Genomic DNA, 26,445 nt, shown 5'->3' with positions numbered 1-26,445 from the left:
CTCTCTAAATAGAAGCACCCAATGTGTATTTGTTTTGTTTGGCTTTTTTCGTTCAACATCGTGTTATGAGATTCATCTGTGTTGTGTGTGGCAGTACTCATTGTTTTATAGGAAGTCATTAGAAAACCCACTTTGCTGCTGATTTGGGCTGCTTCCAGTTTTTGGCGATCATGAATCATGTTGCAGTGAACATTCTTGTCCGTGCTTTTTGGTGTACATGTGTGGCTCTTCTGTTGGTGCATACTAGGGATGAAACTGCTGGGTCAGTGAGGGCACCTGATTTTATAAGTAGACTTTTTTGGTTGTTTAAATCACTGATGTTGTAACTTAATGAGGCTAGAGGAGAAGGCTAGGGTGGAGGCTGGAAGGGGTGTGTGTGTGTGTCACAGGGGATTTGGGAGGGTGCAGGTGCAGGAGGATCAGCGGTTGAAGAAGTGACAAGATGTCTGATAGAGGGACCTGTGAGTGCAGAGCGAGGAAACACGCTGAGCTCACCAGGCCTAAGAAGGGATAGAAGAGGTAATGAGACCTAGGAGTTTGAGGATGTAGGAGAGAAAGCTCAGAGGTGGGAGAATTTTGGATGGATCCAGAGAAGTCTTAAGGAAAAAAGAGAAGGATTTGATAGATACCTTAGAATAAGTGTAGCAGAAATGGAAGAGAGATAAAGAGCCGGTGCTGAGGTCAGAGAGAAGGGGTTTATTTGGAAAAACAGAAGGAAAATGTCTTGCAGTTTTGTTCCCTTTATTAAATGGGGTCTTCTGGTATACATGGTATAGAGGAAAGTGAAAGAAATGTGTTAAAGTATACATGTCTTATGCCTGCTTCTTTGGACATGGACCCAAAAGTTCTGTGTTTGAGCTCTGGTTTTTCTGTTAGGTCTGTCTTTGGGCAGGTCTTTTAAATTTCTTTAGATTTCAGTTTCCTCACCTAAGGAGACTGTAGTGGGCACCTCTAGAGTCTTTCCGTGTTCATCTTCTCTGATTGTTCACTTGAATCCTACATGTTAGTTTTCTGTTGAACTGGTTTTATATGTTTATATGTGTTATGTACTGAGAAGAGAGCTAGACTGGTCATGAAGCAAACAGCAGGCTTCTCTCGTCCTCCCTCACCAGCAGGTCACTGTCAGCTGAGCTCCCCGTACTCTCCTGGTCTCCCATGTGAGAACTTTCTGGGCGCAGACTCTCGACTGTGGGGGTCGGTGGCCTTGAGGTGCAGGCAGAAGCGGGCTCTGAGCCCTGGGCGGTGCCCCGGGCAGTTCAGCCTCAGGGAGGCCGCCCTTTTCTAGAGAAGTGGGGAGGGGAAAAGATGGCAGGGTGCACTCGATAGGAGTGGAATTCTTTGGGATAAGATTTAAGAATAAGAAATTGCTCTCAAGAGAGAGCTTTAAGTTCTCATTTATTCATTAACAGTGTATTCTTCCTTTATCATAGTTTAATTATTTATAAAATGAGAAAACATGTGTTTTCTTTTGTTAAGAGGGTTATTATGACTGTACTTAGCCTAAAATTCATGGAAATTTTAGTACTGGTCAGCACATTTTCAAAGAACAGTAATAAGACAGACGGCGTTAGTATCGTCCTTTAACTGCTCCCTCTCTGTCTTTTCCTGCGTCTTTTCTTTCACCTGAGCGTCCCGCCACGGTCCTTCCAGCCACTAGTGCACACCTCGTGTTTGCCTCCACGGTTACTTTCCTTGCTTGCTGAGGCCCTGGGGTGTCTGTATAAGCACATGATTTCTGTCCTCCTCTTTCTCTTGCTGTATCATCACCAGTTCCTTCTTGGTCTTGCAGTTTCCAGTTTGCCCCTTCTTCCTAAAACATGCCTGAGATAGTGTGGCAGAGGGGGAAGGGCTCTGGACCTGGAGCCTTAAGATCCATGTTCTAGTTCTGTTTTTGTTCCTTGCCACCTTGGGCAGGTGACTTTACTTCTGAGCCATGGTTTCTTTATCTGTAAAATGGGAAGAAACAAAATACCTGTCGACTTTCCAGGACTATTGCAAAGATCAAATAGACCAGTGCCAATGAAAAGAAACCACTTGGAGACAAGAGTGGTATCATTAGTTTCTTAAAGAAACTTGTCAGGATCGTTAGTGACTAACCAGCCCTGGGACCTAAAAGGTAAATCTGAGTACAGGTACATTTTAAAAATGGGTCTGGGAGGGCTCTGAAAAGTTATATAACTCAAGTGCAGTCAGCCTATCTTTGTGACCTTAATGATCTGCTCCCACAGCATTTGTCAAAGGCCAGATTGCAGACAGTGTACACAGTGCACTCACAGTGAGGGCTGTAGATAGGGATGTGAACAGTGGTGTTTCAGGTCCTGCAGAGAGTGTATCTGCTCACCCTTTTTTCCTAGCCTCGAGCCACATAGTAAATCCTTAATTGAAAGACGTGGGGAAGATGTGTATAGTTGTGAAGAACTTTGACATAGCCATAATATTTGGATTTATGAGGTGGCTTTTCTCAAAAGCACTTCCACATTCATCTGATCAGTTATGTTTTTTTGGCAAGGGGGCTGGTAACTATTTTTAAGCCAAGGAGGGACGACTGGGTGACTTACAGGAAGCCAGCAAGCCAAAGCCCAGACAAGACTACAACTCCTGGCTACAAGTCGAGTACCTGTCTGCTATATTATTTCCACATGGCTTATTAATTATTTTTCCTGCTTATTCTTCAGGTTCATTTTGTGTTCTGAGGATGGCCCTGCCTGTGGTTCTGACTGAGCTGTAGCAATCTACTTCCAGGGCTACCCTGTGGGTTGTGAGGTTGGAGTCTGCCACATTTTTTAAGTTTACAGTTTTTCTGTCTCAGACTCAGCCTGAATACAGAACTCTCACTGTACGTCACCACCATCATTGTTAGTTATTCCTTGGACAGACTCCATATGTGCCCTTGTAAACTTCTGGATTTTCTTGTGGATCAGAAATGAAAGGAAACTGATAAACCATGAAGGTGATAGTATTATTTCTTTCCATATCAAACCTGCCACCAAACTGTAGTTCAATGAAGTAACCACAAGTAAAACCAAAGAGTTCTTGTAGGTAGCAAGAATTCGAGTGGATGTATAAGGGATTGGGGGACCACAAGTTAAAACTGAATGTGTATGAGAAGGACTAGATGTTGGAGAATATAGTGCTTGTATTTTGCATAAAATAGAATCTCAAGGCTCTTGAGAAGGTTGATGAGTGCAGTGGTCCAGGCGCTAGGACCCTGCAGAGACTTGCTCTTATCTCCTCACTTTGTCCTTATTAGCACCTGGCTAGAGGTTGCTCTTTGCCTGTTTGACACCCCTGCTTTTCAGATGAGCTAAAGCCTGTGGGTCAGATTTAACAAGCTCATTTTCAATCTGTTATGTAGGAAAACTGCAAATGTTACTTTCCCAGTGTACAAATATGTAAGCCTGTCACTTTGGAGCCACTGAAACTTATTTTTGGTTTTGTAATAGTATGTAGTGGAAAGAGCATTGGCTGAAGGTAAAGGGACCTCCTCCTACTCCTGACTTTGAACATATCTCTGCATCTCAATTTCTTTTTCTCTAAAACAGATTGGAACTGGATGATCTGTAAGAGCTATCTGCATCACAGTCTCAGATTTTAGGATGTGTGTTCACCTGGCTTATTTTGTGAATCATTTTGTCCTGCATAGTATCTCCTCAGTGATGTGTTCCATGGTACCCTTGTTTTGTTAGGTTTACCAGGGACCAATCATGAAGACTGAATAAAAGACACCAGTTGTGGTTATCAAGAAGCTGAGGGAACCTAGGCTTATGGTTGTACCATTCTGGTGGAAGTAAATGCTGGTGGGTGTGTTTCTAAGGAGTAGCTGCATTAAGTAATTTCATTGTCTGGATTTCTTTTGCATCATAGCCTACTCATGAAGGTTACTTCTCTTGTTTGGATATCTGGACGCTCTTTTTGGATTATCTGACAAGTAAAATTAAAAGTCGTCTGGGAGACAAGGAAGCAGTTCTCAACAGGTAAACCACAGAAACATTGATAACTAGAAATAGACCTTTTTGTTAGTTTTTCTTATGACCATGTAGAGGCAACCATGCAGTCAGACCACTTTAGTGAAACTGAGTCATGTAAGCTATTTAGGTAGTAATGCCACTGAGCAGTTTCTTCTTTTTTCCCCTTAGATATCTTTTTAAAAAAACATTTTTCTGATTAAAAAAGTAATATGTATCATTAATTTTTTTAGGTATGATAATACTTTCTTGGTTCCCCCCCCATAACCATGGCCTTTACTTGAGAGATATAAATGGAAGTATTTATTGGATGAAATGATAGGACATCTGGGATTTGCTTTAAAATAATTCCCTGGGACTATAGGGGAAAGTGGATTGGCCATGTGCTGGTAATTGATGTCAGACTTAGTTGATAGGAACTTGGGGTTCATTATATTCTTACTCCTTCTGTATGTGCTTGAAATTTTCCTTAATAAAATAATAAATAATTGTCATAAAAATATTTATTTTAAAAACTAGCAAAGACAGAAAAATATGAAGACGATAAGTTATCCGTAATCCCACAGTCCAGAGATAATTATTTTTATACTTATTATATTTTAGAAAACAGAAAATGGGGAAATGTTGTTTTCTTCATATGTTTCTCAAGCCCATTTTTCTTGTTTGCAGGCAGAGAGTATGTTTCCTGTACACTGTGGTCATTATATATCTAATACCTAAAGCTAGTATATCTAGAACGCCTTGCACATTGTGTTGTGGTATAATGGAGATGGTGAAGACACACTCCCCCTCCCTCCATCCCTGGTCTGGGAAGAGTTGGACTGAACCTCTAAAGCCCTTTCTATTACTGAGGTTTTATGAGTTTTAAAAATTCTAAACAGTATTTGCATTCCATGTTTAAGCATTTGCACTTTTGTTTCCAAAATTATTTTTAAAGTTATTATGGTGTCAAGTCATATGGGTAGTATATTTGTAACTCAGAAACCTTCTTACACAACAGTAGATCCTATTTTTAGTGAATTTGCCAACTGTGAGTAATTGTGTTTTTGAATGAGATTCTTCAAAGAAAAGGCACTTCCGCCAACTTCTCTTTCTTGTATGCCGAACAGTTGCATCCTTTGGTTCTGGGGCTGTGCCTGATTTTGCTATACTTAAGTGGTAGATATTTTTTCACATCTCTCAGGCTTGTTGAAAGAATAAACTGAGGAAATGATTAATATGAAAATGCTTTTTAAAGCACAGTACAAATGTGCTTTAGGTGTGGAGAATATGGTTCCATTGAGAAAATATATGCTAGCACATTATTAATATTAAATATACACTTGTGCAGATGATTGCACCAGTAGAAGAGCAGTGGTGCAGAGTTTAAATTCCTTTTCTGCTTCATGGTAGCAGTATTACTTTTGGTCAAGTTACATGCTGAGCACATTTCCTCTTGCACAGTGAACATACTAAGAACTGCTTGCAGGATGGTTAGGATTCAAGGAAATCGTGCGTGTGAAAAACCTGGCACAGCATCTAGCATGTATTAGGCACTCAATCAGTGGTCACCACGATGACCACACTAGTCATAATAAGTAATAGACGATGCTGCTGCCATTTAACTGAGGTGGTGACCATGGAGTTAAGTGAACAGGGCCCCTGGACGGCAAAGCCCAGTTACAGATGTTGACCTGCCTGCCCAGGCATCTGTCATCTGCTGTCTCAGTTGTCAGTGGTTCTGGCTGACCACTTTTAAACACTAGGGATTTTTCTCATTGATCATTTGATTATTATCCATGCAAGGCTTTATAATTTTTCATGGCTTTTCTTTTTTTAAACATATACGTGTAACACTTATGCCTTTAAAAAAACAAAACAAAAAAACCCCAGACCTTCAAAGCTGGTCTGTGGTTTATGCTGTTAAATGGTAACCATCATCTGGGGAACTGCTTGTCCATCAGACACCTCCTGGTGGTCTAAGGTAGTAGAGTACAAAGAAGGGTGTATAAGGTAGTCCTCTGGGGTGCACAAAGAAAATAGTTGGACTTTAATTTATATGTTTTTCCTATTACCTCTTAAGGGTGTATGTTTATACAAGTATGTACTCCAAAATTTTTAATTGAAAGTTTTGAAAGTTTGACAACCACTACTCTAGGTTATATTAGAGACCCCAGTATATTAGAGATGCACTGTTTTGCAGAAGCAGCTGATAAAGAGCACTGGCTACTGGTAATTACCATTTTCATTTTAACGAAGAGCATGTAAATGCGATCAAATGTGTTTCAACTGATAAAATATATCTGTAAAGGAGTTGGGGGGCTTTTGTGGCTTGAGCCAAAATTTCAGAAGCAACTGATCTTGCAGGAAGTAGTCAAGAATGTTTTCTTGGTGTCTTAAATGGGAAACGTAGGTGTGGTTAAGTCACAGAAGCAGCATTCAGTTCCTGTCCCTTGTGGTTTAAAGGTTTTGCATCATTCATCACAACAAAGTGGTAAGCATTGTAGGCTACGAATTCAGAAGCACAAACGTACATGGATTTATTTTTGGTCCTAGGAGCTTGGAAATTGGAGCTCTACATGCCTTGCTCAGTGAGAATGCTTAAGGGTTTTTTGATCAGAGCTGGTGGGGACTTAGAGAACTGAGTCCCAGTTTTAATGGAATAAGTGTTCTGTAACATGCTAAGCTGAACACAGCTGTTCATGGGGTTCGTTGTCTAGGTTTGCCATTTTGAAGGGGCGGTGTGGGAAGACCTGAATTTCAGTCTTTTCCTCTTTGTACTTGGGGAATGGTTGTGCTTACTTTACAAGTTGAGAATATTAAATGAAGCGATGTGTGTAAAGTATCTTGGTTGACATTAGGTGTCCAACAAGTAAGTACTGGCTGTCTGCCCTTTTCTCTCTCTCTCACTCCCTTCTCTTTGTGCTTGTCAGTGTGAAAGGAGACACCTATGTAGAAACTTCTTTTTACAGGAAGATGAGGAAATCTGAAGTGAGTTAAGCAACCAAAAGTTATTGAGTCATGTCCTGTGAACCTCTTTGTCATGAGAGTGCTGGCAAGTGCTGACCACAGCCTGCCAGGGATTCTGGGTGACATTAGATTGGCCTGTAAACAAACATGGCTAAGCGTGAGAAAAATGGCTACCCCTTTTTTTCCGAGTGTGTCTTTCTGCTTAATAAAGAAGAAGTGCCATTGTGACACATAGCATTTTCATGCAATTAGTAAAAGGTACTAACGAGGTTTATATCAGGGCTCCAGTAGCATTCTAGCTCCTGCTAAGAGAAATTCATGCTGTTGACTTGCCCCAGAGAGCAAGATCTTAGTTATTTCACTGAGTTGAAAAAGCTATCCAGGATTGTGCTTCAGTCCTTTGTACTTACCTGACTTGGAATTTTGTCTCTTTATTGCCTGTGTTTTTATTCATTTGTTTGTTCTTTAAATCATCATGTATTTACTAAGCACCTCTTCTGTAGTTGCCTTAACATATATATAATTTTAGTTACTTCTCAGAAGAAGTTGGGGTGCTTTTGAAGTCACATTTGTGGCTTGAGCTGCACAGGTCTATAGGTTATCTCCATTCTATATTTAAGCATTTTAATGCTGTAGATTTCCCTCTGAGCACTGCTTTAGGTTTATTTATCAAATTTTAATATGTTGTATTTTCCTTTTCATTCAGTTTAAAATATTTTGTAATTTCTCTTGATATTTCCACTCTGTTGTTTAATTTCTAAATCTTTGGGCATTTTCCATGTTTTCTTGTTAACTATTTTCTAGTTTATTATGATCTGCAAGCATATTTTGTGTGATTTCAGTTCTTTTCAATTTGTTAAGGTTTGTTTTATGACCTAGTGTTCTTGGTTGTTGTTCATTGTGCACTGGAAAGGGCTGTGCATCCTGCTGTTGCTGAGTGGAGTGTTCCAGGTATGTCTGTTCTGTCAGGTTGGTTGATAGTATTCTACATGTGGTCTTTATCCAGTTTGTTGTACCCATTACCAAGAGACAGGTGAACTCTCCAGAGTATAATTGTGGATTCATCTATATCTTCTTTCAGTTCTGTCAGTTTTTGCTTCACTTATTTTGAGACTCTTGTTAGTTTCATACAAATTTAGTTTGCCTTTTCAGTGTCTATTGAATGTTTGACTGTATCTCTTCATGCGTTTTTTTTTAAATGATTGCTCTGGGTATTAAAATACATATATATTTAACTTTTCAAGTTAACTGAATAGCACTTCAAGTGGAATGTAGAAGCCTTACCACCAGATAGATCCTTTTGCCCTCCCTTCTCTATATTGAGGTTATATATTTTATATCTATGCACATTGAAAACCCCCCCATACAATGTTCTATTTTTGCTTTCATCCAGCTTCATATTTTAAAGATCTTAAGAGAAACAATAGAAAAACAATCTATTGTTTTTACCCAGACATTTGTCAGTTCCCTTGCTTTTTCCCTTCATTCTTGAAGTTCCAGGTTTCTTTCTCATTATCATTTGCCTTCTGTATTAATCAGCTTGGATTGCCATAATAAAATACACTGGTTGGGTGGCTTAAACAACACAAATTTATTTTCTCATACTTCTGGAGACTGGAAGTCAGGGATCAGGGAGGGTGTTGTTAGATTCAGTTTCTGATGAGGGCTCTCTTCCTGGCTCGCAGACACTGTCTTCTCTGTCCTCACGTGGCCACTTTTCTGTACATGCATGGGGAGGGGGAGAGAGACAGTGAGCACACTCGCACCCTCCTTGTCTCCTCCTCGTCATATAAGGGCACTAGTCCTGTTGGATTAAGGTCCCACCCTTATGGTCTCACTTAACTTTTATTGCCTTTCATAGGCCTTATCTCTTAATGCAGTCGCACTGAGAATTAGGGCTTCAACCAGCTTTGCTTTTTGAGTGGACACAGTTCAGTCTGTAACACCTTCCATCTGAAGAACCTCATGGAGAATGGTTACAATAGCTGCTTTAAAAATCCTCGATAATTCTAACATCTGTCATCTGTGACAATCTGTTGACTGTCCTTCCCTCCACAAATGGTCAGTGTCTCCTTACTCTTTGTATGTCAGCTAATATTTTGGATCTCTTTACCTGTTTGTTTTACCAACTTTAGTCGTGGCTTCCTTGTTGCCTTATGGTCAAAAATGGATGCTGAACCTGTAGACATCACACTCATGATTCAGGTGGCAGGAATAAAGGGAAGAGGTTGGACAAAAGAAGCTTTCCCAGAGGCCCCACCTAATGACTTCTTCTATGTCCTTGGCCACCTCTGTCTGCAGGGAGGCTGGGAAATGCGGTCTTTCAGTTGGCCTCGATGCCTAGTGTTCTCTTACCAGGGAAGAAGGGAAGGATGGATTATTGGGTAGGGAAATGACAAAATGACAAATATAAGTTCTAGGCTTACGTGTTAAATCTTACCTTTCTCTGCAGTTTACCGAAGTGAAATTTTGAGTCTGTCAGCAGTTCTACCCACAGATGTTACCTATTTTATTGGTGATTTTCTCTGCCAGCATTCTTCTCTGGGCTATCATGCTCAGTTGCTAATATCTTGTCTAGGTTGTTAAGTTGTTTGTAAAACACTGAGTGACTCATTTTGAGGGGAGGGATGGACAATGTTTGTCTCTAATGAAGAAATGAGCTCTTGTGCCCACCCAGCTCTGAAGTGAGACAGTTCAGGAGGATTTTTAAGTAGTTTCTACAGTCTCATCACAGGGATTATCGCTCTTAGACTAGGTGGACTGTGTTTGATCTTGGCATTGGATACCTTTTAGTTTTCATTACCTTATTGTCCTGCTACTCACATATATAAGATTAGGTAGTTTATTTGAGTCCTGTTAGGAAAATAGAACCACATTTCATTATTTTAAGAATTCAGTGTAGGAAGTTGATTAAAAAGGTTTTAGAGGAGTGGAAAGCAAAAAGGGAACACTGAGACAACACAGATGATAACTAGAGGAAGCAGCTCCACCCCTAGGGCTTAGGGGTGCAAAGGAAAGAGGTGTTGGGATCATTAAAATGTAGGCTATCAGAGGGACGGCCCCCATGCAGCTAGAGCTCAGATCTCTGAGGAGAGGTCACCAGCTGCCACAGGAGCTCAGAGGAGGGGTCCCAGGGAGCTGGGATTTATTTCTTTGAAGACACGATGTAACCTGGCTGCTGCTTGCACCTCTGAGGGTGCATGATGAGTCTGATTTGGGGAATATGGAAGCTGGAAACTGGAACCAGTTATTACTGCCAGGTGACATTGAGGTAACGCTGTCAGGACAGCAAGCCCACAGGAAGAATGGAGTCCCTTCAGCCCTCCTTCTGCCTTCTGGTTTTCCTCCAGTGCCCCGTTGACAGAGCCAAACAGATAGAGGAGAAATGTGTTTTATGTAGTCTCAGCCCCATGTCACAAAGTGTGGAGAGTGGACTGGTGCTGAGAGCTGAATAACCAGCGTGGGTGGTTTGCTTGTGAGTGAGAGCAGCCCTGAACTTCTCTTAGAAACATTTCAGGACAGGCATACATTTAGGCTCCATGATTTGTTCTTGGAAATTAGTGGTGTGTTGGCCCTTGTGGTAGTGCTACATATAACTTTGGTGTCTTCTGAGTTAGGTTCTTACTATGTGTAGGAAGTATCCAAGCCTTAGGCTCAAAATGTTTTTTTGAGAAATTATTCTTAGACATACATCAAAGGGTCAGGGTTTCCCTAGGCTTTTCCCATCTCTTCTTTTAGGTTTTATGTGTTCTTAAAGGTTGACTGAAGTTTTAAGTTTTGGGGAGTGGGTGGAGCAGGCACAAAGCCTGTTGGTGGTTTATGTGTAGAGAGAAGAACATGAGATGTTGCGTTAGGGAGCCCTAGCTTCGTGACCTTAGGCAATGTATTTGACTGCTGTTAACTGTGGTTTCCTCATCAGAAAAATACCGATAATACCACCTACTTCTCACAGTTGTTAAAAGGACTGAATCATTAAATTGATACTCATATATAGTACTTATAATCCTAGGGCAACCACTGAGAAGAAAGCTTTAAAAAATATGATAAAACGGCAAGGGAATTAAAATAGTGCACTAGAAAATATCTGTTTAACACACTAGGGGACAGTACTGGAGAAATTGAGGAATAAAAAGTATGACAGAGAAAACAAATAGCAAAATGGCAGAAGTAAGTCCTTCCTTATCAGTAATTACCTTAAGTATAAAAGATTAACTTCTGCAGTTAAAAAGCAGAGATTGGTAGAATGGATTATACAACAGGTAGTTGGATTTTTTTTTTTTTTTACAAGAGACTCATTTGAATTGTAAAGACACAGGTATGTTTAAAGTGAAAAGATAGAAAAAGATATTCCATGCAAACAATAACCAAAGGAGAGCTAGCATAGCTGTACTAATAGATTTTAAGACAAAAATTGCTACCAGAGCCAGAGAGGGACATTGGATAATGATAAAATGGTCAATCCATCAAGAAGGTGCCTAGAACATAACTAAATAAATAAACACCCCTGCTACTGTTCTACTCTCACTTGCCATCCCATAAACTAAGTTTAGTTTAGATGCTTCTCGTGCATGGTAATCCGACACAGACACCATTCCCTTCATAGTGCAGAGGCCTTTTTGAAATCCTAGGCTAAAAGCCTGTTCTCACCTGATGTTGCATTTCTCTCTGCCGCATAGGTACGAAGATGCTTTAGTCCTCTTGCTCACGGAGGTGCTGAATCGAATCCAGTTCAGATACAACCAGGCCCAGCTGGAGGAGTTGGATGACGAGACTCTGGATGACGATGTAAGCAGCACCCCCTGATTGACCTTAGTCATTGCCATGCTGTGGTGTGAATGAAATGGAGACTTGGAACCTGTAGCCCTTTGCTCTGGAGACTGTTTTTAAGCCAGAGTAGTCTTAAAGTTTGAGTTATGCACTTGAAATGTATATCCTACTGGTTTCCTTGGGTTCATTCACTGTTTTAAGAAAAGAAGTTTTGCAGGCATTTACCTATATAGACCAGAGATATAAATAGAGAAACCATATGTACAGTGAAAAATGGTTTAGTAAGAGCTCTGGATCCCTCCTATTTCTCCTGCCTTGCACCCAGACTGGCAACAAATAAAAGTTAGCTGGATGCTGGTGGAATTGGTTAAAAGAGATATTTAAATGATAAGGCTAGAATGAAAGGAAGTCTTTTTTGACTGTATTTTGTAAACTGATATCTCTTAAAATTAATCTTGAATTTATTGATGCTGGTGTGCTCAACACTGGTAAGGAAAATGTCTTATAAGGACACAACCCAGTGTCCCTTAACCACCCTGCATTTAAAAATTTTCAAGTTGCTGCTATGGCTCTTAAAATAACAGTGATTGTGGCATGATCAAGACCTTGAGGGCAGCCATACTTGCGTTAGAAATAGCCTTGTACTTGGAACCAGATGGCCAGGTTTGAATCTCTGCAACCTTGGGAGATGGAGATCTGGTCACTGAATTTCTCTGAGCTTTAATTTCCTCAGCTCCTAAAAGGGGAAGGATATATCTGGCTGACCTGTGTTGACAGTTATGTGAAGGTAATACATGTGGGTATACTGGCTCTGTGCCTGGTGGGTAGTAGGAGCTGGGTAAACTTTGGCTTCACTTCCTGTTAACTGTCTGATATAGGCCAGCGAATCTCATATTTTAGCATGGATAAGAATCACTAGAAGACCTTGTTAAACAGACTTTGATTCAGGAGGTCTGGGGCGCAGCCACAGAGCGTGCATTTCCGGCAAACCCCCAGGAGACGCTGACGCTGCCTGTCCATAGACCTTGCTTTGCGCGGCGCTGGTGTGGTCGGTTTTGCTTTCTCCAGCTTAGTAATGGGCTGTCTCACAAAGTAATGAATGACCAATCCCTATAGCTGGGATGACGTAAAGAGGACTCGAGCATTTCACAGGTGGCTTTTTAAATCTCTCATTCTTGTGACAATAGGGAGAAAAGAAGGTCATTCTATGGGATCATTTGCTTTTTGAGGAAATAACTTCTTATGAAATTAATTCATTGGATTAAACAATTTTTTTAGCTTGGCCTTTTTAAAGTACCAAATAACCTGGTTGCATTATTTGCTATTCAGAATATTTATGTCTAAGGGTGGACTTGAGGTTGAGGACAGATTGGCAGGGAAGATGAAGAGACTGTGCCTGCCTGGGAAAGCTGATCCCTCTGTGTTTCCCCTGCAGCAGCAAACAGAGTGGCAGCGGTACTTACGCCAGAGCTTGGAGGTAGTGGCCAAAGTGATGGAGCTCCTTCCCACACACGCCTTCTCAACACTGGTAACTCAACCATTTGGAGGGGAACGAAGAGCCTAATTGTTTCCCTGCATATAGCATGAGTAGTAAGGCTTTTTTTGCTCACCAGTATTATAAAATACATATATTTTAAACAGAGAATAGTACTTACCATAACCGATCCTCAAATTTAACGAATGTTAACATTTTCCCAAAATATTTTAAAATCAACTTTTAGAAGCCCTGCTTTTCTTTCCTAAACTCTTGGATATAATGTGTACTAATGCCTTCATGCTTTCATCAGTAGCTCATAAGTGGCCAAGCCAAGTAGAAAATTTACCTATAAAAATTACGTTGCTGGAAAGCTAGCCTTTAGAAAGCTTACTCTTGGCAAATTGCTGGGCACTCTTACGTTTATGTGCAAGCACCTTTAGTCACAAGGATTGATTTCATTCACTAAGTGATACTTGTTATTTGAGGTGATTTCATTAAGTCCATCTCTCCTTCAAAGGCAAGATGACTTATTGGAGCCAGCTTTGCATTGCATAGTCCAGCTGCATCTTGTGTTCTTTTACGGAGAGTGCCATTTTATTTTGCCATCTGCCTTTCTGTCATATTAAAGGCTTAATTTTATCTTCATGGTGAGTTAGTAGCTTTAGAAAGAAGGATACAGCTCTGGTTATGAAGGTCCTGTCTGCTAAATGAGTAAGGCACACTGACTTGCAGGTAATTTGGCTGTCTTTTCACTGTGCCATGCACTTTAATAAGGCGTATCTGCTGCTTCTTTCAAGGGCAGGGTCTCCCTTGGACTTGAAGGGAGGTAGGCCCTGTCTCAGAGCTCTAGAAGATGTAGATCATTTGGGGGCTTGATGTCCTTTTTTAGGAACATAATAGTGATAATAATCATACCAGGCATCCAGTGCTTTGTTTAGAAAAAGAGTATCAGGCTGATATGTTATTTTCTTTCTTAATCCAGATATTAACTGATGTTTTCAATTGTAGAAATTGTTGGGGGTGGGAGGCACCGAAAGCTCTTAGCTACGTGTAGAGGTTCCCAGAGAAAAGTTTTTTGTCCTGCTCCCCCCCTGCCCCCCGCCATAGGTACTTCTTTTAATGTTGAAATGCTATTACAATTCACATTTTTGGTTTTTTGGTTTTTTTTTTTAATCTTTGTTTCTTTGTTTTCAGTTCCCAGTTCTTCAGGACAATTTAGAAGTTTATCTGGGGTTACAGCAGTTTATAGTTACTTCAGGGTCAGGTAAACTGGCTTTTATTTTCTAATTTAACCAACATTCAGAAAAAAGTGGACTAATATTTAATTACTGCCTTCTTTGTTGTCAGAACACCATTTCTCCACTGCCCCTTCCCCGCGGCTCCATCTCCCTCCGTTTCTAAACAGAGAAAATTAAAAAAACAGAAAAACCCAAAAAACATGATAAAAGGGAGCTGTGGGGGAGGTAAAAGATGGGGCTGAGACAGTATATTCTAAAGAGGTGTTTCAGTGAAAGAAAAGAATCTAATTTGGAGCAAAGAGGAAAGACTTTTTTTTTTTAAAACCCTAGAAATTAGAATATTTCTCTGTCTTTTAAACTAGCAAGAAAAAATTGGCCTTGGACTTTCCTGCGATGTATTCTTCTGGCTTTTAGAATCAGGAGAACATAGGAGCCACTCAGGACTCAGGGAGCTGATCCTAGGGATTGTTAGCTCTCCTGTGTAAATGGCCCTGGGAGGCTCTGACTGTAGCGGGTTGGAAAGGCTTTGGCTTGTTGTTTGCAGGTTTCACCAGCTTGGGGTTTAGGGTTAGTATTTTTGGTTATTTTGCTAATAATAACAACAATAACTTCTATTTGTAGAATACTCATTACATACCAGGTACTGTATTATTCGCTTATGATATCTTAATTTAGTTCTCTGAACTGTCCTGTGAGGTGTAAGTGCTAATAGTAGTTACCCTGTTTTACAGAAGAAGAAATTGATTTTCAGAGATGTTAGTTTACCGAAACTCACATAGCTGTTAGTGCTAGCTATTCCTGAGATCTCATCCCCAGTATAATAGGGGATGATTAAAAAGTTCAGTTAACCAAAATCTGACATTCATTCTGCCAGCTGAAAATACCAGAAACTTAACATTGTGCTTGCACACACACACCTGTCCTGCACGCACACACAGTCGTTTCACACCACTCTTTTACTCAATTTTCCTTACAGGAGTTGTGCCTGGCCCTGGCCTGTGGTTCCTCTGTTGTGTAACTCTGTTGTTTCAGCCTGGCACAGAGCTGCACAGGGTGCAGCCTATCGTCTGGATGGGCTTGCTATTTGTGGCAGAGCCTCCCCGGGAGGCTCTTTCTGAGGCTGCCCTTCTTGGTGGCCTGTGACAGCTTGTTTCCATGACTATAATAGCTCCTAAATAATCCACTGGGCCCCAGGAGGTTGACGGGACTTGGCATGCCCCAACTACAGGCCTGGTTGTGTAGATAGGGTAGGAACAGCTCATGCAGAACTTTAGAAAGACCACTTTTCAAAGCAAACATGCCTGTAAATATGCTGTCAACATTAATGGAGGTCATTTGACTGTGTACAAATGCTACAAATGTCTCCAGAATCCATTCTTGGGAAAAATCGTACTGTGGTGGTCTGTCCCTCTTGATCCTAAAGGCCCTAAAGACATTGTTCTTGATCTTAATTAAAAAATTGAGCATGTATTCCTTTCCCCCAAAATTGCCCCCTAAACTTCCTTTTCAGTGTTAGTAGCTTACTTTTTTATATTTTGTTGAGTCTGTCTTTAGGTGAAAATCTGTAGTGACCCTTAAGTTCTTTTTCTGAGACATAGCTGATAACTTAGAGCTTCTCAAGTGAGAAGGATAGTCTAATTTATTTTTCCCTAAGTGAAATATCGCGTAAACCTGTGCTCACTGAGGCGCATTTACTGGCATTTTCACAGTGCGCTTGGTTCTTCCCGGTCGTTTCTAAATTTCATCCCTAGCACCGATCCTTGGTGCATATACTCCAGTGGCAAAACCTCTCCAGCCAGAGAAATACTTATTTCCTGTTTTAAACTGAGCTCTCTTATCCATGACAAAGCAAAAGCCAAGTTTCCAATGCAAAGGCTATTAAAAAATGGAAACTCTGAAAACGTTTTGTTCCTTGGTTCCCATGACCATTTACCCCTCACATAACCTCCATGCTATGTTAGTCAGCCTTACTGCCTCTTCCCAGAAACCACATTGCCTTTTCCCCTGGTGGGTTATGGCCTGTTCCTCTCAGTCACATTTACCCTCTGGCCAGCTTGAGTTCTTGGGTCTCCTCTGGAGCCTGAGATGAGATGAGAGTCTTAGCTTTGTGATTGTTGATCGTCCTGCTTCCACTTCCTCAGTAAAGCCCAGGGCAGAGCACATTGTGGCTGTGCCTCTCCTGCCACTGGGAGTCGTCCTTTGCTCCCTGTCTTTCCCACCGGTTGTGGTTTGAGAAATCCTTTTATCGGTTGTTGTGCTGCTTGTGTCCTTACTAGAGGTGTATTTCAGCCAAGAGGAGATTTGCACAAATGCGACCCTTGTCTCCACATCTCCCCAAGACTGTCATGTGGCCACAGGCTTAGGCTTATTCTTTGTTCTGCCCTCAAGGGGCGGAACCAGGGATAATGAAGAGGAATTATAGGGAGACAAAGATTTCTTCTGTGCTTTTGACCAAGCTGTTCAAAGATGGAAGAGGTGCTGGGCTCTAGTGGTCAGTTGAGGTGTCCAGGAAGAGGCTGAAGGGCCAGGTGAGAAAGTGAGGAAAGCATGCATCAGATGTGTGTATGTAGATGCAGGGGAAGAGGGGCAGGCCTGTTCAGGATGACTTTTAAGCTGTCTAATGATCATCTATTAGGGAAACCTGATTTAGGGTGGTGTTTTGGTATAGTTTTTAAAAGAGAAACACAGTGTTTCCCTTCATGCTTAAAGTAGTTAAGAAACTAGTTCTTTGGTTGCACCTAGGGGTGCCTAGTTCTAGATATAAGAACAGTGAATAAGTTGAAAACTAGTCATCAGGGTAGAGCTCGGTGGGAGATGGAGTGGACAGTGAAGATGGGTGCGTGCAGGGAGAGCGAGGGGTTACTGATGCTGATTGAAAACCTGTGCACATTGCTCTTTGAAAGAAAAGCTGACCTCATCTCTTTTTGAAGCCTGTTCCACATCCAGTTCCAGGGTATATTTTTCTTAAGGGTTTCTTTCCCGCAGAGCCCGAAGGCTTGGTTGGAGTGCAAACAGCTGGACCAGCAGGTTTTAGTTTACCCTGGGCTTTGGTTACATAGCAGTAACTGAAAATCCTTGACATTTGGAAAGGTGTATACTTGTGGAACTTTTGTTAACTGGAAGAGGAGAGAGGCATCGTTCTCTCATATGACCTGCATGGCCAAAACCACTTCTTGGTTCTGTGTATTCTGTGAGTTCATCTGGCTGGCGGTATGGGGTGGTCACCCTCTTGCTCTGACTAGAGGAGCTGGCCCACCCTCCTTAGATGCCCACCCAGTGGCCTTGGCAGGGCTGCCTGCAGGCTGAGAATCCCACTGGGTGTTTTCTGCACTGAGATTCTACTCTCCATGTGGTGTGGGGGGATGGGGTCAGGGGACAGGCTTTGTTCCTGGCTGTCTCCTTCAGTTGCCCTTTCCTTTTGTTCTCCTGCTCCTTGGGGTGTGACCCTCTGTAACAATGTCCTGGCCAAAGTATCCCCTTTTTCAGGCTCCTTTCCCCCCCTTCAGGGCTGTCACAGGCTCTGTTCCAGCTTCACCTTGGAAGTTGGTATAGGAACTGAGCACTGAACTTGCTACCTCATCCACCACTTTCGTAGGTGTCAGCCTTCCTTTTTCTTCTCCACCCGTGTTGATTGTCCATATTCACCTTTAAATAGTAAAGTGAATATTCCCAAGGGCAGTAGGAGGAAATTCAGCCCCCTAAGTTTCCCTCTCCTGCTCTAGCTTGCTCTGTTCTTTTGTATCGAATTCATTGATACATGTGGTCACTCATTGTGTCCCAGGTGCTGTGCTGGGCATAGCCCCCTCACCACGGAGGAGTTCATAGTCAGTGAGGAGACAAATTTGTAAATCAGTAGTTTTTCTCTGTGTGCACAAGGTTGCCTGGAGGGATGGAGGAGGGGAGGGAAGCTGATACTTCGGTGAGTTTGCAGGATATGTGAGAGTGTGCGAGGTATGAGTGGCCAGAGGGTGAAGTGGGGAGTCCAGGCAGGGACACCAGCTTGTGCAGAGACAAGGCACCGGGGGTTATCAGTGGGTCCAGATGGTAGAGTGGAATTGTAGGAAGAGGTGAAGTCACAGAGACCTGGACTTGAGGCTGGGGAGGTCAGGCTTTCCCCCTTTGGCCGGAGGGATCTTACTCTCAACTGCCTGTCCCTTCCTCCTCCTGGATGCAGAAGTGGGACTTGGTGTTCTAGCTTGGCAGTCCTTACTGTCTTTTGTGGACCTTTGTGGGGAGAAGGGTCCAAAGGGCAAGGAGGTGGCTGAATTGAGGATGTTTTTGTTCTTCACCTTTGCCTCCTCCTTGCTCAGCTTGAAGACATTATGTTGAAGGAAAGTTTCAGGCCTTAGAAATCACTAGCTTTTTGTTACTCATTATGAACAATGAATAATGCTCTACAGTTTACAGGGTTCTTTACGCATTCTAACTCAGCCCTTACTGTAGCGAATTAGGTAGTAGTGGTTGTTTCCATTTTAAAGATGAGGAAACTTATAGAGGAGCTTTAGAAGGGCTCCCTGAGGTACAGAGCCTGCAAGTGACGGGGAACTTGTGTCTCCTGAATCCAAGTCCTGTGCCTTTGTTCCATACAGTGTGATCTACAAACCTTCTGAGGTGGAGTGCTGAGTACACCCAGTGCTTTGAACAGGGATGAGCCCGACCTTTGAGCCCATGGAGGTTTCACTTCTGTGAAATGAGTCTGTGTGCAGAAGGCCAGCAGATTTGGAGTCACATAGGCTTAACTTAGGAAACCAACTCTGCTCCGAAAATATGACCCACATTGGGCAAGTTACTAGGCCTCCCTGGGTACATTTCCTTATATGTAAAATTGGCGGTGTTTTACCTCACAGGGTCAAGAGGAATCCGCTCATGGATCAGATTGGTCCATGTGAGCATGCCCCAGGCCATCTGTCCCTCTCCCTCCAATCTGTCTGTCTCTCCCTCTGGCCTCGGGATACACGTGGGTCTGGCTGGAGATCAGCCAGTTTCCCTGCTCAGTTACTGGGCAGCAGTCTGTGGGTTGCTGTATTTCAAAAATTGTTTTTGCTAAATGTTGCTTGCCTGGATGAGTTGTTATCTGTAGTGGTAACTACAGCGTGTTCTTCCTGTGGAAAACCTTCTGAGGTGCTTTGTTCCAGGTCACAGGTTGAACATCACGGCGGAGAACGACTGCCGGCGCCTGCACTGCTCGCTGCGAGACCTAAGTTCCCTCCTGCAGGCTGCGGGCCGCCTGGCTGAGTACTTCATCGGGGACGTGTTTGCCGCGCGCTTCAACGATGCCCTCACCGTGGTGGAGAGGTGGGTTGGAGCTCAATTGTCCTTACTTGTGTGAGGGACGGCGTCTTGCCAGGCCGCTTCTGCTCTGGTGCCAGGTGAATGGAGGCTCTGCCGCATACAAGGGAATAGGGAGCAGTCACTTACCCTCTCTGAACTTCAGGCCCCTCGTCTGTGCAGTGGCGTAGACGTCATATCCTGTGGGCTTATTTGAGAATTAAATGAGGTAAGGCAGTGAGCATGGTGCCTCGCGTGTAGCAGGTAATAAATCTAAGCTGTTATTTCATGGGAGATCTTACATATATATATATATATATATATAGGTGTGAAGACAGGATTAACCTCGGAAGGAACGAATGAGGTCAGTCTTAGGTCTTTGCTCATAGGATAAAGAGGCGTTAGGAAAGCCCTGTCAATAAAAGGACAAACAAGTAAGCAGTAGGCGCTATCCGAGTAGGCAGCTGAATGCCAGAGGGGGGCCTTTTCCAGTCCTATTAGAAGGGGATTGGTTTTCCTAGTCCTCTTAGGGTCCTCAGGAATTGGAGCTGGGCAGCCTCCAGGTCTGACCTTGAGGGGTGGTTCCCAACCTTCCCACCACTGAGCTCCTTTTATTACTTTTTCCTTGAGACTCCTTCACAGGGTTCATGGCTGCCTTTGTTGAGGGTCATTGCATACTGCCTAGTCCTCCCCCTCCCTTCTCATGAACACATACACTTAAAAAGTCATTTGCTCAAAATATAAATGACAGGAGGGTCAGATCACTTCAAGGTAACCAGTGATTTGATTAGCTCAAAACTGGGTGGGTGTGGGTCCAGCTCAAATTTGAGACACCTGATGATTTCACTGGCCTAGTAGCTGTATCCTTGGTAACACATGATGGGGAACTAGGCCCCAAGCCTAAGTACTTGCATACCAGATTTTTCATTAGTCCTAACTTAAAAGCAAAGATAACTAAGAATTTTAAATAAATCTTAAAAAGTCAGATTAATATTAATAATAAAAGCAGCATACAGTAGCAGGAAGTTTTCAAAGTAGTTTTGTACATTTTCTTTCATTCTGTACTTTGATGGCCAGGTATTGTCATTTCATCTGAGTGGACTATAGCCCAGAGAAGATGAGTGCCTTGCCTCAGTCACACAGTTCATGAGAAGGGAGCACGTGGACTGTAACCAGTTTCCTGAGACCAAATGCTACGCTCTTTCCAAACCACAGAGCGTCTACTTCCAGAGTCCTTTTTCCTCTTCTTGCCCTAGGCCTGTTTCCACTGATAGTAGAAATAGAACATGTCTTTCTGTCATATTTTTAAAATTTAAACATAAGCAATGTATTATATTCATCAGATAGCTCAACTTCATAGTGAGATGACTGATTAGAGATCCTGAATTTTTATTTTATAAGTCCTTATATGTACATGTTTCTGCACTGCTTAGTTTACAGATTCAGTACTTAAAAGATACTTTGCTATCTTGTCTTCATTTAGAATAAAGCAGGAGAGAAGCCTCCTTGTTAAGGCTACGTGATCTTAATAGCCATTATGATTAGTAGTGTTTTCACTTATAGGTTACGTAAAATACAGCTAATATTAAAAACATAGAAATATTAAAAGACACATTTAGAAGTTCATTTTTAGTGTAGAACAACATTAGCGAATGCTACTGAATGTAAAAACACAATGTAAAGTCCCAAACTATGATTTCACTTACGTGAGGTACTTAGAGTAGTCAAAATCATAGACAGAAAGCAGAGTGGGGGTTGCCAGGGACTGGGGTGGGAGGAGGTACGGAGAGTTGTTATTTAATGGATATAGAGTTTCAGTTTTACAAGATGAAAGAGTAATGGAGATGGATGATGGGGGTGGCTGCACATTATGAATACATATATATATTTTTAAAGATTTTATTTTACGTATTTTTATTTGTTAATAGAGGTATTGGGGATTGAACCTAGGACCTCATGCATGCTCAGCCTATGCTCTGCTACACCCCATTATGGATATATTTAATGTTCCTGAACTGTACACTCAACAGCATGGATGTAAAGAATGTAGAACAGTTTAAAAAATTAAATACGGAGTGCACATTGGTGTATTACTGATAGTAGTTGTTTTGATGCCTAATTATTACCACTACACCCCCCTTCCTAGGACTTCAGATTGAGAATTCTTGGCTCTTTTACCCTTACTTCCTTGGCTGACTGGAAATGCCTTTCTGACTGCTCCCTAACCCTGAATAAGTTGTGGCTCAAGCTTGTGGTTTTCTATTAGAGTCCTGCTTTCTTCCCTCCTCAGGGAGGAGCATTTTTCAGAATATGCGCCACATGCATCAGGGTCCCCTGGATGCTTCTCAAAGATGCAGATTTCCAGACCTCTCCCCACAGCTACGAGTCAGTCTGTGGGCAGGACCAGTGAGCTGCATCTGTAACAAGTTCCCCAGTTGATTCTTATGCTCAGTGAAGTTTGGGACCCTCTGCACTGCTGAATTGAGGGCGAGAAACACACCCTGTCTTCCCTGTGTCCCTCGCAGACCTGCTCCCAGGATTCCTTACAGAGTAGGGACAGATAAAACTTAGCCACTCGCCAGTTGTTGTTTTTTAACCTCGACTCAGAAAGGAACGTCTGTCTCTAATGAAAGAGGCATTTCCCATTTCCAGCAGAGCTGGCTGTTAATTATTGTATTTAATGTTCATTTGTGTATAGTGAGCCCTTGGGCAACCAGTGGGCTCAGTAACTTGCTTCTTAAAGAATTGTGCTTGAAGTGAAAAATACTTTAATCTATTTTAGAAACTTCTGTGTGCCTCCCGCTCCCAATGTTTTATCATGAACATTTTCAGATCTTCAGAAAGTTAAAAAAAATTATATAGGGGATATCCATATACCCATCACCTAGATTCTACAGTGAACATTTTGCTGTATTTTGTTTATCGTATGTCCATCCACCTGAAACATATACTTTCTTCCCAATTTTTTTAATGTAGTAAAAGTACACATAGCATAAAATTTTCCATCCTAATCATTTTTATTGTATATATTATATTACATTATATTATGTTCTCTGCGTTGGATATTTATATTGTTTTCAAAATTTTGGGGGACTCTAAGTGAATGAAGCTTTATATATAAATCTATATGTACATCTCAGATTATATCTTTGGGATAAAATTGAAGACCTGGTCTTGATTCTTTACTGAATGAAAAAAGTCTGTCCTCAAGACCTTTGCTGGTACCTTGTCCATTTTGTCTGTTTTAGTCCGTGAGCTGAATGTTTTTTCTTACCTGCTTCCTTGCCGACAGGTTGGTTAAAGTCACTTTGTATGGATCTCAGATAAAATTGTACAACATTGAGACTGCCGTGCCATCAGTATTGAAGCCTGATCTCATTGATGTGTAAGTATAGTTCTCCATCTGTGTGTTCTCAGAAAGACTCTGTCCTCTGGCCCCAGATAATTTTAGAGATGAAAAAGGAACTGTAGTGGCTGCCGTGAAAAGAAAAAAAACTCCTACCTCCAAACTTAGAAAGGGAGAAGTTTGTTTGATTATATCTGGGGCAGGTGTTGGTTGGAGTAAGTGGAATTCATCAGATGAGAGCTAGGAGCAGAGGGTATGTGGAGCAGGCATTTCAGGAGGAAAGAACAGCACAAACCAAGACACAGACATGCTATAGAGTCCCATGGTTAGGGAGGTGGTGAGCAGTTTCTGTGGTGAGAGTCGAGGCTGGATGGGCATTTTAGGATGAAAGTGTTTCACCTTGAATGCCATGAATCTTACCCTGTAGACCAGTGACTGAAACTGTAGGGTGCAGAAGAATTGCTTGAGGAACATATTCCCTCAGAGATTGTGGTACTAGCAGAATGGCATAAGGCTTGTGTATTTGCATATTGAATAAGAACCTCAAGTGATTTTGAAGCAGGATATCCAGGGACCACACTTTAAGAAACTTCAGAGATAGTGGGAAGCCATTAGGAAAGTGACATATAGAAGGGATAGAGGAATGGGGACTAGAGATGGGGCCATATCGCAGAGATCACACTGCCCAGAAGGCTTGCTCTAGAGCAAGAGTTGGCAAACTATGGCCTGTGCCAAATCAGCCCACTGAGCTTTTGTAAATGATGATTTATTGGAACACAGCCATGCCCATTCATTTACATATCATCTGTGGCTGCTTTTGCACTACAGTGGCAGAGTTGAATAGTTGAGACAGAGAGTGGATGGCCTGGCAAAGCTAAAATATTTATGCTTTAGTTTCTGCAGAATAAGTCTCTGACCCCTGTTCTAGAAATAATAGAGTCTTATTTACTGTGGTGGTTAAAGGTTTTTTGTTCTTTTTAAAAAAATATTGCTTTCCTTTTTAAAATTTAGAGAAAGCTTCTTCCAAGAAAGACACTCTAATTTCCTCATAAACACAATGTCTTGCACATTTTAGAGCTCCTCCTTTCACCCTTAAGGAGCTCTATAAATTTGGTAGGTTGACTGAAATTCTTAGATTCCCAAAGACAGACTTTGATGCCTTCCTCCTTATGTTTGGTACTTTATTTAATATAAAATACAAAATAACTGCCTGGTCACTATGAATTTCAAACTCCCAATATCTATATTTTCTTACCTTAATGTAATTAGTACTTAACTATTTTCTTATTTTCTTGTCTAACTTCTTATCTTGAAAAAGTTCAAACCTATAGATTAGGGCAAAAATAAATGAATACTCATATACTCTCAAGCTAGATTCATCAGTTATAAATATTTGCTGCTTTTTTCCCCGTGCTTTCTCTCTGTATATACATGTGCACACACATATGTTTTTTTGTGAACTGTTTGAAAATAAATTGCAGACATGTCACTGCATTTTTATATCCTTCAGCATGTATCTCCTAGGAACATTCTCCTATGTAACCATAATACCATTATCAACACTCAAGACTTTCATAGATACAGTTATGTCATCTCTTATTTTAAAGAGTATATGTATATATATTCCATATTCAGGTTTTCCCAGTTGACCCAGGAATGTCATTTTTACAGATGTATCTATAGATATATATTTTGTGGATCCAAGTTATAACTAATTGTGAAACACACGGTATGTTTATCTCCTATAATCTAGAGCCAGCTCCCCAAATTATGTGTGTTTGGGAGGGGTAAGGTGGAGAGAGAGAAAGAGAAAGTGACTTTTCGGAGATCTGGGCCTTAATTTTTTTTTTTTAAGAGAATCTTAAAAATCTGTATTTGTCTAGTTGTTTTTCTCTGTATTACACTGAAGTTAAACATTTTTAGCAAGAATACTACACAGGTTGATGATATGTCCTTCTTGCATCATATCGAGGCACTTGGGGTCAGTTTGCTCTGTAAATTCTAAATTTGCCCTATGTATTCTAAAATATACTCTCCACTAATGGGAACCAGAGCTCCTTGGAGAAATGCTCCAAGTCTGGTGCAGGTTGATCCTGGAGAATCGTGAGTCAGTAAAGAACGTTGGCAACATACGAAAAGGACCCAGAGGCTAGCTTGAAAGGAATTTTCCTGGTCAAACTTGACAATTTGATCCTTAAAATGAGTTACAGTATATTGAATATAAAGAATCCATGCATCCATATGATTAAAAAAAAAAAGATCTGGGAGGGAAAGCTCTTTTTACAGAGGAATACTTAGCTAATAAACAGAAAAAGAAAGAGAAAATTTTCACCAGTTTGCAACCACGAAGACAAGAATGATTTACGCAGGATCCTCAACAGGTGTTTGTTGGGAACGGCATGTTTACATAGTCTCAAAGTTACCACTCCACGGATTACTTGGTAATTTTTTCAGGAAAGGGAGAAATTACCCACTTAGGTTTTTAGAAGGTCTGGTGTTTGTAAGCTCTGAGACAGCTGCTTCACTTTGTTTAAGGTTTATTATTTATTATCTTTGAATTATGAGCTTTTATATATTTTGTTAATGTCTGTGGTACTGTACAAAATTGGCAGAAACCAAACATAGTCTTCGCTACTTCGTCTCTAGCCAGATAATTTGCATGGTGTGATGGAAGCTTAAACTTGAGAGTCTCTTATCAAAGCTTATTTCTGAAGCTGTAATTCCTGGTAGTTTTCTACATCTTCACCTGTATTTATGGGTGTAAAATGTTTACTAGTTCCCAAGTCAATACATTATTACTTAAGGTCTTTTTTTTTTGTTTTTTTTTTTTAATATTTACCATTCTCTCAGGTGAACTCACTGTTTGTCACAGAAAGATTGAATGAGATCTGATAGGCAACTGCTTTCTGTATTCCAGGCAATGGTGGCATATTTAGATGATGAGTTTTAACTTTTAGGTTCTATTCAAGCAAGTAAATGGTTTCCATGCTTTCACGTGTGACCTAGAATAGGAAATGTGATGGATGGAATTCTTACCTCCTGTGGAAACAAGTTTAGTACTAATATATTTTGACCATAACCTTTAAAATCGCGTCTCCTCTCCTTTCGCAGGCATGCTCAGTCCCTGGCTGCTCTGCAGGCTTACTCTCACTGGTTAGCGCAGTACTGCAGCGAGGCTCACCGGCAGAACACGCAGCAGTTTGTTACGCTCATCTCCACCACCATGGATGCAGTCACACCTCTGATCAGCACCAAGGTCTTGAAACAGCGAAGGCTACACCTTTTATATAACTCTGTGTCTGTCTTTCTGTTCACATACCCACTTTATTATAAAATTCAAATATAGTATTAGGTCGAATTCTTACTGCTGTGATAGAACTGTGTGTCATTTCATGTTCCTCTTTATATATAAATGTGAACTCTAATTTTTTTCAG

The 26,445-nt window shown here is 41.3% G+C and overlaps 1 protein-coding gene across 3 annotated transcripts in view; it reads left to right on the top strand.

Moving 5' to 3' along the window:
* The window catches only part of XPO6 (exportin 6), a 96,280-nt gene that overhangs the window by 53,361 nt on the left and 16,474 nt on the right, over positions 1 to 26,445 (top strand). For all 3 annotated transcript variants that reach the window (XM_031433004.2, XM_064478547.1, XM_010990904.3), the window contains 7 exons: positions 3,865 to 3,974; positions 11,591 to 11,699; positions 13,117 to 13,209; positions 14,353 to 14,422; positions 19,532 to 19,691; positions 22,957 to 23,049; positions 26,122 to 26,266. In XM_031433004.2, coding sequence (XP_031288864.1) covers positions 3,865 to 3,974; positions 11,591 to 11,699; positions 13,117 to 13,209; positions 14,353 to 14,422; positions 19,532 to 19,691; positions 22,957 to 23,049; positions 26,122 to 26,266 — 780 coding nt within the window. The remainder of the gene's footprint in view (positions 1 to 3,864; positions 3,975 to 11,590; positions 11,700 to 13,116; positions 13,210 to 14,352; positions 14,423 to 19,531; positions 19,692 to 22,956; positions 23,050 to 26,121; positions 26,267 to 26,445) is intronic.

This window comes from Camelus dromedarius, chromosome 24 (genome assembly GCF_036321535.1).
Source record: "Camelus dromedarius isolate mCamDro1 chromosome 24, mCamDro1.pat, whole genome shotgun sequence".
Lineage (NCBI taxonomy): Eukaryota > Metazoa > Chordata > Mammalia > Artiodactyla > Camelidae > Camelus > Camelus dromedarius.
Note: the sequence above shows the minus strand (reverse complement) of the source record. Positions and strands in the feature narration are given on the sequence as shown.